This window comes from Dromiciops gliroides, chromosome 4 (genome assembly GCF_019393635.1).
Source record: "Dromiciops gliroides isolate mDroGli1 chromosome 4, mDroGli1.pri, whole genome shotgun sequence".
Lineage (NCBI taxonomy): Eukaryota > Metazoa > Chordata > Mammalia > Microbiotheria > Microbiotheriidae > Dromiciops > Dromiciops gliroides.
Window position 1 is genome coordinate 449,360,134 of NC_057864.1, and position 16,207 is coordinate 449,376,340.

Here is a 16,207-nt window from a genome sequence, read left to right on the forward strand (position 1 = left end):
TCTTCTTCTTCTTCTTCTTCTTCTTCTTCTTCTTCTTGTTCTTCTTCTTCTTGTTGTTCTTCTTGTTCTTCTTCTTGTTCTTGTTCTTGTTCTTGTTCTTGTTCTTGTTCTTCTTGTTCTTCTTGTTCTTGTTCTTGTTCTTGTTCTTGTTCCTGTTCTTCTTCTTGTTCTTGTTCTTGTTCTTGTTCTTCTTCTTGTTCTTGTTCTTGTTCTTGTTCTTCTTCTTCTTCTTCTTCTTCTTCTTCTTCTTCTTCTTCTTCTTCTTCTTCTTCTTCTTCTTCTTCCTTCAAGGACATTTGTACTGGTCGGGGATGAGGCTGGACGGTGAATAGGGGAGGCAGGAGATCAGAGACAGCAATCTGAGGAATGTGAGTGTAATTGCTGCTTGGGGAGTCACCTTTTTTTTTTTTGGTCCTTTCTTTCAGGCACAGTTGTGGGTGAGGACACCGAAGATGCTAGCACCGAATTCACTGACAGTATTGAAGAGGAAGCCATACACAATACCCACCAGCAAGTAAGTCAGCGCCAGGTCCTGGGGTACCCAGGGGGGGAGATACACTACCCTTTGGGAGTCTGATAATCTCCTGGGGCCTATGGCAGCTGAAAAGGCAACATTTGGACTGAAACAACCTGCCAGTGTTTTCTCTTTGTGTTCTTTTTAAAAAACTTATTCTCCCCCATTTGCCTCTCCCTTCTTCACCCCTCCTCTCTGCACCAGCAGCTTCAAGAATTCTCTTACATTTCCCAGGGCAGAGGCCCCTTTGGTCTCTTGTAGCCAGAAGGGTGACTTCAAGGGACTCTGGGGAATCAAGCAGGATGTGGGACTACTTCCTGAAGAGGCACTGAGTAACTCTGGGAGGCTGCGTGCTACCTGTTCAGTGGAATCTGACAGGCTCTTTACGGAGCTACCAGCACCTCCTGACTAGCTGCAAATAGTAAGGCAAGAACACGCCTTGAGAGCTATGACTTATTTACAACTGTGTGGCAGAGGCAGCCTAGTCTCTATCCACAGGACTGGCCTATTTGCAAACGTGTGCCTTATGTCTGTCTACTACACTTGATGTGTCTGAGAATAAATGCCCCATGCCAAACAAGGACCTGGGCCAAAGACACATCCCGTGGCACTCACCACCAGAACAAGGGCACCTTCCTTCTTCCCCGATCCCACATGCGTTTAATCTCTCCTATGCCAGGATTTGGCATGACTCAAAATAATTGCCCCACATTGTAAGAGCCAGAGAATATGCTTTGAAGTCTCTTCCTTCCCCCAGTGACTAAATTCTTTCTACCCTGGAAAAAAAAAAAAGTAGTTGTGATGGGGAGAAGATGGTGGCTTCCTCGGGCTACTTCATTTTATGGATGGAACCTTCCCTCTAAGTTTGACCTCTTGAGATGCTAATTTCACATGTGTTAGCTTCAGAGATGGCCTTCCCGGAAGCCTGCCCCACTTTCCCAGTGAGGCTTCTTCACCTTACACCTTGGTCCTCTTTCTGTTGCTTGGTTATATCCAACTTTGACTCTTCCCTTGAACTCCTTCGTGAAATGCCCTCCTTCTTACACATGAAATGTCTCTCTCGAACTTTCCATATTACTAACCCAGGTTTCTGTCTTCAACTATGCCTATTGAGACTGGTCCTTCTATTTATTTTTGGTTGGCTCTTTCAGTCCTGGACTAGGGGTCCCTACAAGATAAGTGAGAGTGCCCATTATTGGATTAGCCAAAGAGTCCCCAAGAACACTCATTGTAAGGATTGTGACTAGGGCCAGTCTTAGAATTTAGAGGAAATAAGGTTGGAAGGAGATACTGAGGATGCAAATAAACCACCCCAAGGGGATTTGGCCCAAGGCTTAATAGGCCTTAGAATCCTCCTTTGAAATGGTATTATCCTAGGGAAGCCAATATGCAGGTCATTGCCTCTTTGGTCTTCCTCCCCATAATATAGAGAGGGTTCTGACCCACTTTGAGAAAGTTAGTCTAACCTCTAGGAAACTCCTGTTCCTCATAGTCGCTGCTTCTTTAGCATCTGTATCTCCTTCCCCTCCAGTATTGTACCCACCCACCCTCCATACCCGCTAGGTGGATTAGGAAATATTTATTAAATGATTGAATAGTTCAGAATCAGGTTGATTTGATCAGAGACTGATTCTTGAAGGACCAGGCAGGCCTATTCATGAAGAGCCTCTTAAATTGCTGTTATCACATGATGCTGTTGACTTTTCTTGAAACTCAGTATGTATATCAGGAAGCCAGGGATTATGAATCTTTGTAAACTCCCTTTGAAACCCAGTGGTCTGCAGGATGTGATTTCCCCTGCTGACAATGCAATAAAGCTTGTTTTGTCTTAACCTCATGGTGTCACAATGCTCCAAGATGTGTTCATTTGCCTCTAGGGAAATAACCACTTGAGGCTGGGTCTACAATACCTTTTTTTTCTTGGTTGCAGCCCTGGATGATGGGCTTGATACATGCTCCCAGAACCTCTTAAGTACCCCTTTAGCATTCTATTAAGACGCTTGACCTTTTGCTGCCCTATCAAGCCACCCACTACCCACAGCTTCCAGGATGCCTTATTTCCTGAGGTTCATTTCTTCCCATTTTGTCAGAGTGCTACCTCTTCACCAATGGATTCAAGGCGTATTAGGTAACTTAATAGACTTACGCAGGTTTGATAAGTATATCAATAGATCACATCATCGAATAGAATTTGGGGGTGTAACAAAGACAATTTCCTAGGACTAGGCTAGACTAACAAACTAGGACAGTCATTCATCCTAATGGGGAAGAAATTATCTGGGTTTTTATATTCAGGAGCCAAAGAGAAGGGAAATCAGAAGTTGGTAAGATAACGAAAAGACAGTAGAGGAAAACAATTTAAAAAAATACATATGGATCATTCTTTAGGAAAGATCCAATGAAAGGAACTGAGTCACAGGGGTTCCAAAAAAAGAGGACCAAAGGCTCCTATGAAAACACAATGTATTTTACTAGGCAGCATGACAAGAAACCAGAACCCTACAGAAACCAAAAAGCCATGGGCAAAGTTAGAAAAAAAAAACACAACAACACACACACACAATGACTATAAAGAAATTGTCCAGTCCTAGGACAAGAAGATTGGACAGACTAAAATTAGAAAGGGTAAAGACACAAAAACCAACTTTCCAAATACATACACACATCTTTAAAAGAGGGAAATAAGATATTCCTACCTCCCCTAGATGATAACTACATCTTGTTTTGTTTTTAGAGGCAACTGGGGTTAAGTGATTTGCCCAGGGTCACATGGCTAGAAAATGTCTGAGGACAGGTTTGAACTCACAAGGTCGTCCTAACTCCAGAGCCAATGTTCTATTACTGCACCACCTAGATGCCCCTACAGTTGTTTTTTTGTTTTGTTTTGTTTTTAATTTTTTGTTTTTAATTTTATTTCCCCCCACAGTTTTCAATATATTCATCTACTTTGGTTATTTCAAAATAATACTGAATGGGAATGTTGACTAGTAAAATCATAGACTCTGAGAGCTAGAGGGGAAGTTAGAGATAATCTGGTCCAATATTTACCTGGAAGGTGAATTCTTTCTAAAATTTTCTCCCAAAGTGGTCAGTTAGCCTCCATGGGAAGAGTAGGTCCTAAGGGGATTCCTGCCATTTTTCTCTAATTGTTATGGCTCTTCAAAAGAAGAAAGAAAAAGATGACCCTTGTAATTCATTTCAACAACAAATGCTGGTACCTATTATGTACATAGCACTGTTATTAGATCTTGCAGATACAGAAACAAAAAAATGATTCCTCCTTTCAGGAAACTTACATTCCACTGAGAGATACAATACATTAGATGGGGGCAGTGAGGTGGCACAATGGATAAAGCACTGGCCCTGGATTCAGGAGGACCTGAATTCAAATCTAGCCTCAGACACTTGACAGTTACTAGCTGTATGACTCTGGGCAAATCACTTAACCCTCATTGCCCTGCAAAAAGAAAAAAAGAAAGAAAAAGAAAAAGAAAAGAAAAAAACCCCAACCAAATGTAGAGAATTCTGGAAGGGAGAGGACTCAGTCAGTTAATAAATATTTATTAAGTGTTTACTATGTTGCCAGGCACTGCACTAAACCCTGGGGTTACAAAAAAAGTCAAAGGTCCCTTCCCTCAAGGAGCTCCCAATCTAATGATGGAGACAACATGTGAACAAAGCTAGAAGCTATATATGCAGGATAAATAGGGAATTATTTATTAAGAGAGGTAAGACAGCTCTTTCCTGGGGACTCTGGCGGAGAAGGGAGCTAGAAATGTGCTCTCCCTGTAGTAGATAGGAATCTAGGCCTTTCTCTCTCTCTTTACCAAATTCTTATTCTCCTTAATAAATGCTTAAAAGCCTAACTCTTGAAAAAAAAAAAGAGAGGTAAGACACTAGGATGAAGGGAGATTGAGAAAGGCTTTCTGCTAAAAGTGGGATTTTAGTTTGGACTTAAAAGGAAGCCAGGGAAGGCAAGAGACAGAGATGAGGAAGAAGAGCATTCCAAGCACAGGGAACAGCCAAAGAAAATGCCCAGAGCTGAGAGATGGAATGACTTACCTTGATAACTAAGGACCTGAGAAAAAGCTTCCCACAGAAAGCAGCTGCCAGATTGAGCCTTGGAGAAAGTTGGGATTCTACGGAGCAGAGAAGGCATGAGCATGGCAGATAGAATGCTGAGTTAAAGTAACAGCAGGGGCAGCTAGGTGGCGCAGTGGATAAAGCACCAGCCCTGGATTCAGGAGGACCTGAGTTCAAATTTGACCTCAGACACTTGACACTTAACTAGCTGTGTGACCCTGGGCAAGTCACTTAACCCACATTGCCTCTCAATAAATAAACAAAATGGACAGTGTATAAAGAGGGGAGGAATTAGAAATAAATCTGGGGAGATAGGTGAGAAGCAGGAGGTCTTCTAATACTAAGCTGGTGAGTTTGTGTTTGATCTTAGAAATGATAAGAGTTACTGAATGTTACTGAAATGGAGAGTAACATGGACAGATCTTTATGCTTAATAGTCTTAGATTATTTTGGCAGCTAGGTCAGAGGATGGATTAGAGCGGGGCAAGACTTGAAGCAGAGAGACACAAAGCAAGAGGTGATGAGCCAGGGTAGTGGCATGTTATTGGTCAGAACAGGACAAAGGCATGAAGCTACTGATGGGGGGAAAGTAAAGGAGAAAAGCATCAAGAATGACTCCTAATAGCAGTGATGGTGCCCTCAGCAGAAATAGAAGCATATTTTGAGGATGGGGCAGTTTAGAGGAGAAGATAGTGAGTTCCATTTTTGGACAGGCTGAACATCAGATGCCTTTGGAACATATCAGCAGCCATGATGTCTAGCAGGCAGTTGGACATGAAACAGTGGAACTCAGGAGAGGTATGAAGACAGGATATATAGATATAGAAATCATCTATATAGAGATAAGAATTGAGCTCAGAGGATCTGATCATTGACAGAAGGTGTAAAGAAGAGGAGGGGAGAGGAGATGGGAGGGGAGGAGAGGGGAGGGAAGTGGAAGAGAGTGGAGAGGAGGGAAAAGGAGAGGAGAGGAGAGGAGAGGAGAGGAGAGGAGAGGAGAGGAGAGGAGAGGAGAGGAGAGGAGAGGAGAAAAGAGGAGAGGAGAGGAGAGGAGAAACCCAGCATTGGGGGATACTCAAACTTAGTGGATAGAAGATAAATGATGATTAAACAAAGGAACTGAGGAGAAGTCATCAGGCAGGAGTAGCAAGAGAGCAATGTTCTGGTTATACTGGTAAAATATGAGGGAGGGCACCCTTATCAGTGTCAAATCCTGACAAACATGTTTAAAGGATGAAAAACAAAACACAACCTAACAACTGGCAACATTGACGAGATCATTTCCATTCAAATGGTAGGGTAAAGAGCCAGCTAGCAAAGGGTTTTAAAATGAGGGGGATGTGGGGCAGCTAGGTGGTGCAGTAGATAGAGTACTGGCTCTGAAGTCAGGAGGACCTGAGTTCAAATCCAGCCTCAGACACTTGACACTTACTAGCTGTGTGACCCTGGGCAAGTTACTTAAACCCGATTGCCCCACCAAAAAAAAAAGAAAGAAGGAAAGAAAGAAGGAAAGAAAGAAAGAAAGAGAGAAAGAAAGAAAGAAAAAGAAAAGAGTGGGATGAAAAAGTAGGGACAATGAATATAGAATACTTGTTTAGGAAATTTGACTGTGAAACAGGAGAAGAGATAGAGCAAGATAGCTTTGAAAGGTTGGCAGGACCAAGCCTATTTTGCTTTGTAGACCCTAGAACACTCTGTAACATATACTTGAATATAATCAGGTTAGCAAGGACTTACAGCATTCAGGTTAAGGCAAGGCCAAGCAGCTGAGTTCAGATTTTGCCTCAGTAGCTCACAATCTTTGACAAGTCACATAAACACTTTGTGCCTTAGTTTCCTCATTTGTAGAATGAGGGAATTGGACCGGATGGTTTCTCACATCCTTTTCACTCAAGTATTTTCTCCCTTTTATATACATAAAGAAATAGGTTCAGAGGTGAAATAATTTGCCTAAGATGCCACAGGGCAGCTGGGGGGCATGGTGGTAGACAGAGTGCTGAGCCTGGAGTCAGGAAGACCTGAGTTCAAATCCACCCTCAGATACTTACTAGCTATGTGACCAAGTCACTTCACCCTTTTTGCCTCCATTTCCTCATCTAAAAAATGAGCTGGAGAAAGATATGGCAAACCACCCCAGTATTTTTGCTAAGAAAACCCCCAAATGGGGTCATGAAGAGTCAGACATGACTGAAAACGACTTAACATCGAGTTGAAATCAATCAGTAGGATGCTATTCCATGTGCCTCACACTGTAATAGCTCAGAGGAAACTAAAGAGTAACTTCCTCAAAGGACTCACATTTTATCTCAAGGAGTATTTGTGTAAATGGGGAGAAAAGGGGTGTGTGTGTGTGTGTGTGTGTGTGTGTGTATATATATACGCACATATGTAAACACAAATACATACACATGTATGTATAGACACACGCACAATAAATACAAGGTTTTTCAAAGGGGAAGACAGCTGGGGAAATAAGGAAAGACTTCCTGTATTAAATGGCCCTTGAGCTGAACCTTGAATGAAATCAGAGACTCTAAGAGGGTAGAAGTGAGGAGAGAGTGAATTCCAGGCACATGCACAGGCCCGTGTATGTCTGTATGTGTGTCTGTGTCTGTGTCTGTGTCTGTGTGTCCCTGAAGTTTTTGAGGAAGAGGATACAAGCCCATCTGTCCCGAGTAGCTTGACTCTGTTCATCTGCCTGACACTAAATGGTTTCCTCTGGTTCCTTTCAGTTAAACATTCTGATTCCATGATTCTGTGACTTCACATCATTCTTTTGTCCGCCTAAGTACCTGCCCCGCCCCCCATCTCTTTTGTTAAATCGTCAAGAATCCTAGGGTTATTTTTGCTTTTTGTGTACCCATGATGTACTAGTGATACTCTTATTCTTTCTTTTCTTTTGTTTGGAAGCTACTCAAGGTGGACTTTCAAACAGTGGAACCAAGAGAAGGGGTGTGTTCTCACGCCTCAAACTAGTTTGAGCCCCACCCTCTCTTCTCCTTTAAAACAAACAAAAAATAATGCTTTCATCTTCATTGACTGGCTCCCAGAACAGGACAGCAGTCATCCTCAAGTGAACTGTCCAATGGCAGCGCCTCTCCTTTTTTGTCTGGTATGTCCGTTCCCCACCCCACAAGGTCCATTCAATGCCCTTATGTATTGCTATCTCTACGGGCCAAGGATGCACTTGGCAAGAAAGAACAGGTCATGGGGTCTAACTACTCCTTTCTTCTTGGTGTGGTCTTCACTGTCATCCCTTCAGTCTGTGGATACTCTTTTTTCTTTCTTTCTTTCTTTCTTTCTTTCTTTCTTTCTTTCTTTGTTTTTTGCGGGGCAATGAGGGTTAAATGACTTGCCCAGGGTCACACAGCTAGTAAGTGTCAAGTGTCTGAGGTCGGATTTGAACTCAGGTCCTCCTGAATCCAGGGCCGGTGCTTTATCCACTGCACCACCTAGCTGCCCCCAGGCTGGGGTTACTCTCAGTTTGGGTAGGTGACCTAACTAGTTTAAACTTTGGTTTCTTTTCAGTACATCAAAGAGGCTTCAGAGAAAAGCCTGGGGACCGAGGAGACCCCACATTCTAATGGTCCTCCTCCTTCCCCAACTCGAGGAGACAAAAGCAGTGGCCTGGAGGAGGAAGTACTCTGCCTGAAGGCGGAGATCCAGCAGCACCTGGAACAGAAGAGGAGAGCTGAAGGGGAGCTGAAGGATCTGAAAGCCCAGACTGAGGAAGCAGGATTCTCCTCTGTTTCCCATATCAGGTCAGAAACAGGCACCTAGAAAGGAGGAGTCTCCCAGGCGAGAGCCAGTGTCTCTGAGAGGCTGGCTCTGCCCCAGCTTGGGGAGGCACTGAGGTACAGCAGAAAGAGCACTGGCCTTGCTTGGCAGGTCGGGGACAGACCGAGGTTCTGGGAGGGAGGAAACAAACATTTAATAAGCACCTCCTAGGTGCCAGGGTACTGTGCTAAATGCTTAACAAATATTATCTCATTTGATCCTCACAATGCTGGGAGTTATTAGGCCTTTTCTTTTTTTTTTTTCTTTCTTTCTTTCTTTTTTATTTTTTTTTTTTGGTGAGGCAGTTGGGGTTAAGTGACTTGCCTAGGGTCACACAGCTAGTAAGTGTTAAGTATCTGAATCCGGATTTGAACTCAGGTCCTTCTGAATCCAGGGCCAGTGCTCTATCCAATGCGCCACCTCGCTGCCCTTAGGCCTTTTGATAGTAGAGGAAACAAAGGCAGACCGAGGTTAATACATTGTTATCTACATTTGGGACAGAAACCTAGCTAAGAAATAGAGATCAGGATGTCATAGTGAATAGAGTGCTGGGCTTAGGGTCCTAGGCTCAGAAACTTAGAGGTGGAAGGGACTGCAGAAGTCTTCTAGTCCACCCCTCTCATTTTACAGATGAGGAAACTGAGGCACAGAAAAGCTTAAGTGACTTGCCTAGGGTCACAAAGTGCCTGAGATGGGCTTTGAGTCCTGAGGGTCTTTCTGATTCCAAGCCCAGTGCCCTACCCCTTAAACCATAGGCTTATCTGTATAATATAGTACTGATGCATACATATACATATACATAAGTATGTATGCATATACATATACATACATGCATATCATGGTGTGTAATGGATAGAGAGCTGTTTAGACCTGGATTCAAGTCCCACCTCTTATATGTCCAAGCTATGTGACCCTGGGCAAGTCACTTGACTTCTCCGTGGTCCGGGCCACTCTCCAAGACTAAAAGTTGTAGATGAGTTGGTGATTAGAATTAAGAGAAGTGGTTTTCACATTGATGCAATCATAGGACTGAATGAAATGTATATTTGATCTAGAGCTGTCCTTGAAGCCAAGAAGACCTGGGTTTAACTGGTAACTCTTCCATAGGCTGGCTTTGTGACCCAAAGCAACCTCAGGATTCTAGGCAACTCTCTAGGACACTAAGATTCGGAAGAGGGGATAATCTGTATTGGTGGAGGAAATTTCCTCACCAGGGAGTTCCCTATACCAATGAAATCAGAGGTCCACTCCCTGTCCTCTTTGTCTCTCTGTCTTTCTCTCCGGTCTCTGTGTCTCTGTCTCCTCCCTTCCTCCCCTTTCAATCTATCTAGCTAATCTACCTACCTATCAGAGAGAGAGAGAGAGAGAGAGAGAGAGAGAGAGAGAGAGAGAGAGAGAGAGAGAGAGAGAGAGAGAGAGAGAGAGAAATAGTAGAGAATGTAAAAAAGAGAATGTAAAATTCAAATCATTTTGCTATTCATTCATTGCCTTGATAAAGAGTTGGATGAAAGAGAAAAAACCATAACGTATTAGAAAAAACAAACACGCAACTTAGTTTCTTTGGAACACTTTGTGAGTTTGATTGTGATTTGTCTTTCCTCACCTCAGTCATCATCTGTTGAGAAAACACTTCTGATGTGGGCTGGAATTTGGGGTCAAATTGATCATGAGTTGTCCCAAAAGAATTACAAGACTCAGTGACTCAGTTTCCCAAGTTTTATTGCAATACTCTGGGTGACCACAGGGAGAGAACCATAAAAAGTCCCCTAAAACTCACAGGAATTAATTTGTCCCAAGAAAGAATATTCTTGCTTTTTGTCCTATGAGAGAAGTTAAAGATTTATTTGCAAGGACTCAGATTTCCTGCCCATTGTAGAAAAAAGACCTGATAGTCTAGTCCTGGCTCTTGCCATTCATTATTTGTTAGTGGTCGGCCTCTGAGCGTTGATTTTCTCATCCATGAACTGAGGGGATCATCCTCAAGCCCCTTACTGAATGAAACTTTGGGTTCTTGAATAGACTGCTGCCATATGATTATGTTAAGGAAATCTCAGAATGCTTGTTGAGGTTCTGAGCCTGGTACTGTGTGTCTATAATGTAGGAACACCTTGCTGAGTCTGTGCTTAGAGAATGCTGAGCTGAAGGAGCAGATGGGAGAAGCAATGTCTGAAGCATGGGAAATGGAGGAAGACAAGGAGAAGGAAGAGGGGCTGGGAGAGGATGCCGGACGGGGTTTGAAAGAAGACAGCCTTTGTGCTGAGGTCAGAAAGCTGCGCGGGAAGCCACGGAATGCCGGTGCCGTAATTAACCTCCTCAAAGAGCAGCTGGCCTTAAACAGCAAAGAAGGGGACAGTAAATTTAACCCACAGCTTATTGTCCGCCTGGCCAAGGAGATCGACCGTCTGAAAACTGAAGTAGTTTGGGCTCCTGGGAAGCCCTCGGCTCTGGGAGACCAGCTTCCAGAAGACCTCGTGTCAAAGAGGCCCCATTCCAGACCCCAGACCCTTGACCTTGTGTCTGTCCTTGACTTACAGCCCAAAGAGGGCCACCAGGTGAGTACAGGCTCCCGGGAGAGGAACCTGAACATTCTATCTGTCCTTAACTGGTAGATAAGCTAGTGGAAGTGGGCTGAAGGAGGTAGGGTCTCCCGTAGTTAATCAGCATCACTTTCCCCTCCTGGATCCACCCTCCTCATTGTCCAGGGAAACAATGTTTCTCTACTGCCTCGCCCCCAAGCTTGACTTTCAAATCAAGATAGGGGTGTGTTGGGGCATTAATCCGAGGATCTCAGAATTAGAAAGGATTTTAGAGACTATTTAGCTTTCATGCCACATATATTTAGTCTTAATGATTTACTCTTACATGATTTACATATTTAGGGCAGCTAGAGTGCCAGGCCCTTCTATCCTTTACTATCTCCCAGAGTTGGTTTCCATGGCCCAATCTATCCATCTCATCCTCTACCCTCCCCCTTTCCTTTGGTCTTCAATCTTTTCCAATGAGTCCCATCTTCTCATTAAAATTGTGGTCAAAGTATTTAAGCTTCAGTATTTGATCTTCCAGGGAATAGCCCGAGTTAATTTCTTAAATTATTAAAAAAAATTTTTTGTAGGGCAATGAGGGTTAAGTGACTTTAAGTGCCCAGGGTCACACAGCTAGTAAGTGTCAAGTATCTGAGGCTGGATTTGAACTCAGGTCCTCCTGAATCCAGGGCCGGTGCTTTATCCACTGCGTCACCCAGCTGCCCCTAATTTCTTAAATTATTGACTGATTTGATCTTCTTGCTGTCCAAGGGAGTTGCAAAAGTCTTCTCCAGCACCACGGTTCAAAAGTATCAGTTCTGCAGATCTCAGCTTTCCTTAATAGTCCAACTCTCACAAGGATATATAATACTACTGGAAAAACCATAGCTTTGACTCTATGGATATTGGGGGGGGGGCAATGAGGGTTAAGTGACTTGCCCAGGGTCACACAGTTAGTAAATGTCCAGTGTCTTGAGGCCACATTTGAACTCAGGTCCTCCTGAATCTAGGGCCGGTGCTTTATCCACCTTGCCACCCAGATGCTCAACTCTACAAATCTTTGTCAGCATGCTATCCAGTCTTGCTAAGTGCTTTATAATTATTATTTCATTTGACCCTCTAACAACTCTGGGAGTTAGGTGTTATTATTATCCCCATTTTAGAAATGAGGAAACCAAGGCAAACACAAATTAAGTGACTTGTCCTGAGTCACACAGATAATAAATGTCTAAGACTGGCTTTGAACTCAGGTCATTTGGACTGCGGGTCCAAGTGCTTTATTTATTTTTTTTTAAATAAAAGCATTTTATTATTTTCCAGTTACATGTAGAGATCGTTTTCAACATTTGTTTTTATAAGATTTCCAATTTCAAAATTTTCTCCCTCCCCCCCTCCCCTAGACAGCAGATAATCTGATATAGGTTTATATATATATATATATATATATATATATATATATATATATATATATATATATATATATATATATATATATATATATATATATATATATATATATATATATATATATATATAATCAAACATATTTCTGCATTAGTCATGATATGAGAAGAATCATAGCAAAAAGGAAAAACTTCAAAAAACAAAAAACAAAAGAAATAGTATGGTTCAATCAGCATCCATACTCCACAGTTTAGTTGTTTTTTTTTCTCCTGGATTTGGAGATCCTTTTCCATCATGAGTCCTTTGGAACTTTCTTGTACCATTGTATTGGTGAGAAGAATTCTGTCTATCACAGTTGATTAACACATGATGTTGATGATACTATGTACAATGTTCTTCTGGTTCTGTTCATCTCACTCATAATCAGTTCATGCAAGTCCTTCCAGGTTTCTTTGAACTCCTCTTGCTCATTGTTTCTTACAGCACATTAGTATTCCATTACATTCATATACCACAACTTGTTCAGCCGTTCCCCAATTGATGGGCAGCCCCTCAATTTCCAATTCCTTGCCACCACAAAAAGAGCAGCTATAAATATTTTTGTACATGTGGGTCATTTCCTCTTTTTTATGATCTCTTTGGAAAAAAATAACCTAATAGTGGTATTGCTGGGTCAATTTCTATTTCTTAGCCAGTACCAGATAGTTTTGATGACTGCCGATTTATAGTAGAGCTTCAGATTTGGTACAGCTAACCCACCTTCCTGTGCATTTTTTTCCCATTATTTCCCTTGATATTCTTGACTTTTTGTTTTTCCAGATGAATTTTGTTACTATTTTTTCTAGCTCTATAAAATAATTTTTAGGTAGTCTAATTGGTATGGCACTGAATAAGTAAATTAATTTAGGTAGAACTGTCATTTTTATTATATTAGCTCGGCCTATCCATGAGCAATTGATATCTTTCCAATTTTTTAGATCTGATTTGATTTGTGTGAAAAGTGTTTTATAATTGTGTTCATAGAGTTCCTGGGTTTGTCTTGGAAAGTAGATTCCCAAATATTTTATATTATCCACTGTTACTTTAAATGGAATTTCTCTTTCTATCTCTTGCTGCTGAACTTTGCTGGTCATGTATAGAAATGCTGATGATTTATGTGGATTTATTTTATATCCTGCTACTTTGCTAAAGTTGTTGTTTCAAGTAATTTTTGAGTTGATTCAGGCCCAAGTGCTTTATCCACTGCACTACTTACCTATGATCATGAGTAACTATCCAGTCTGTGCTTAAAAACTAGTTTTAGGGAGTTCACTAGCACTAACGGCAGCCTATTCCATTTTTTGAAAGATCTAATTATTTGGATACCTTCTTTACTTCAAGCCTAAATCTGCCAGGTGTTATCCTTTTTTCCATGTTACTTATGACCATTCTAATCCTTGAAGACAGCGATTAGGCTCTTGCTCAGTCTCTTCTTTTTTCCAAGCTAAATACCTATTCCTCTACAGAGTCTCCTTATTGACTGAGTCTTCCTTTTTGGTTCTCTCAGGTGAACAGTCAAGGCCAGTTCAACAGCAATGGGCCACCAGCAGAATCTAGTCTGCAGGGGCCAACTCACCAGCTCCGCTCCCAATTGGAACAGTGTAGACAACGCTACCAAGATCTCCAGGAGAAACTGCTGGTGTCCGAAGCTACAGTCCAAGTCCAGGCCAGCCAGCTAGAACAATACCGAGTCTTATTTCGTAAGTCCTGAGTAAAAGGCATCAAATTGATGGATTGTGCAGTACCTTAGATGTTAGTAAGATACCTTAGAGTTCTCTGAAGAGCTCAAAATACTATATAGGCTTTCAAAATTCCTTTTTAAAATTAATTCAGTCCTTCCCATGTTTCTGGGAAGGAAGAAAGGACAGTATTTTTTACCCCATTTTGCAGATGGGAAAACTGAAGTGCAGTGAATATGAAGTTACTCCATCCAGTTTGCTAGTAGACTAATCAGCAAAGTCAATTACTCTCACTTAATTCAATCAGTTTAGATTAATCTCCAGGTGAGCCTTTGCGTATCTGCCAAATCCCATTATTTTCTCACAGCTGAAACCTAAAACAAGTGCCCGAATAATATATGGGTCTGAGCAGAAGTAAGCATTAACTTTCAGTAACATAGGGCTCATTAATGCCAGCAACTCCATGTGGTAGATAATGTAAGTAGGAAAAAAAGAAAATCACACCCATTTTTCAGATGAGGAAAACAGAGATCCCAAGCAGCAAAGTGACTTCCCTACCGTCATACATCTAGTAAATGGTACAACCCTCACTCAGGTCTTCCAGCTTCAAGCTGGAGGCCTCTCCTCCATCAGTGATGGATGGAGCAGGAACCAACTTCTTGTGTAAGAGTGAGTCCAAACAAACCATGTGTCATGCTCAGGAAGTGAAAGGCACAATCAGTGTGTGATGATGATGATGCCACAAGACTAAAGAGGGATAGAGGCTGTGACAGACACAACCATTTTCTCTTCTTGGCCAGGTGAGCCAGGGGTGAAACAGGACAGCAAGCAGGTCCAGGTGGATCTCCAGGACTTGGGATACGAGACATGTGGCCGGAGTGAGAATGAGGCTGAGAGAGAAGAAACCACCAGCCCTGGTAAAAAAAAAAAAAAAAAAGACAGCGACACAGAGAGAGATGGGGATGGGTGTGGGTGTCTCCTTACCCTCTTCCATGAAAGCCAGCTTTGCCACTTCAAACCCTTAGCAAAGTTGCCTTCTTCCTTCACCAACTGGCTCAATAATGTGAAATGGTTATGGACCTGGATTTATGGGGGCTATTGTAGGGAGAGAAAGAAGGTGTATTCCTCTTACTCTTTGCAGTTGTGGAGGACTATGGACGTGAAATCCTGCCACGAGAGAGACAGAGAGAGATGAGAGAGACAGAGACACAGAGACAGAGAGGGACAGAGGGACAGAGAAACGACACAGACAGAGACACAGACTTATCCTGCTGCTTGTGGGAAGGTCTTTAAAATGAAAATATGAACTTGTTTAGTGTCTTACCAGCTGTTTCTCTGTCCCACATTAAGGTCCTGTCTCCTTAAAGGAGAAAGAATGCTAGAATGGCCTTGGGGTCTGACTAACCCTTACTAGGTAGCTGGGCCACCACAGTCAAGGCACTGCTCCTCTGAATCAGAGTTTGCTCAGATATAAAATAGGGATAATAGTACTTTTAATTTCCTACCTCCAGTGCCATAACCAGGAAGGGGCCACAGGGCCTTGGCCCCAGAGGACTAACATTCTCAGAGCTGGGGAGAATGCTTACTCCCCAGAGTGGTTGTACTGAGCATCATGGTGCAAGAGGAAGAGTGAGGACTGCTGCAGGGAAGGGAAACGTTTTAGATGTTGACAGCCTGAGGAGGGAGGGGCAAGGCAAGGGAATAAGCATTTATTTAGTGCTTACTGTATGCCAGGCACTGTGTTCAACACTTTTACAGACATTATTTCCTTTGATCCTCACAACAACTCTGTGAGACAGGTGCTATCATCATCCCCATTTTATAATTGAGGAGAGAGACAAGCAGGTGAAGTGACTTGCCCAGGGTCACCCAGCTAGTAGTGAGTGTCTGAGGCCAGATTTGAAGTCAGGTCTTCCTGACTCCAGGCCCAGAGTTCAATCTGCTGTGCCACCAGCTGACTCCTTAGCATTTTCTCTGAGGAGAAGATTACTGGGTCATGGGCTTAGGGCTGCATGTTCCCTTAAATATCTTACCTTCTCCTGCCCTACTCCACATAAGCTACACACAGGAATGAGCATAGCCTTGATCCGCCATCTCCTGCAGATGTTCTGCTTCTGTATTCGAGAACTTAATTTCTCTTCTCTGATCGAAATCTTTTATCTTTGTGTCTCTTCCTATGCCTTTCTCCT

The 16,207-nt window shown here is 42.5% G+C and overlaps 1 protein-coding gene across 7 annotated transcripts in view; it reads left to right on the forward strand.

The window, feature by feature from the left end:
* Positions 1-16,207, forward strand: part of LOC122754441 (myomegalin-like) — a 125,193-nt gene that overhangs the window by 58,450 nt on the left and 50,536 nt on the right. For 6 of the 7 annotated variants that reach the window (XM_044002865.1, XM_044002864.1, XM_044002862.1 and 3 more), the window contains 5 exons: positions 426-514; positions 8,126-8,358; positions 10,476-10,926; positions 13,847-14,039; positions 14,819-14,935. In XM_044002865.1, coding sequence (XP_043858800.1) covers positions 426-514; positions 8,126-8,358; positions 10,476-10,926; positions 13,847-14,039; positions 14,819-14,935 — 1,083 coding nt within the window. Of the gene's footprint in view, positions 1-425; positions 515-748; positions 2,312-8,125; positions 8,359-10,475; positions 10,927-13,846; positions 14,040-14,818; positions 14,936-16,207 lie in introns of those variants that run through there. The other variant, XM_044002867.1, reaches the window with a different exon arrangement.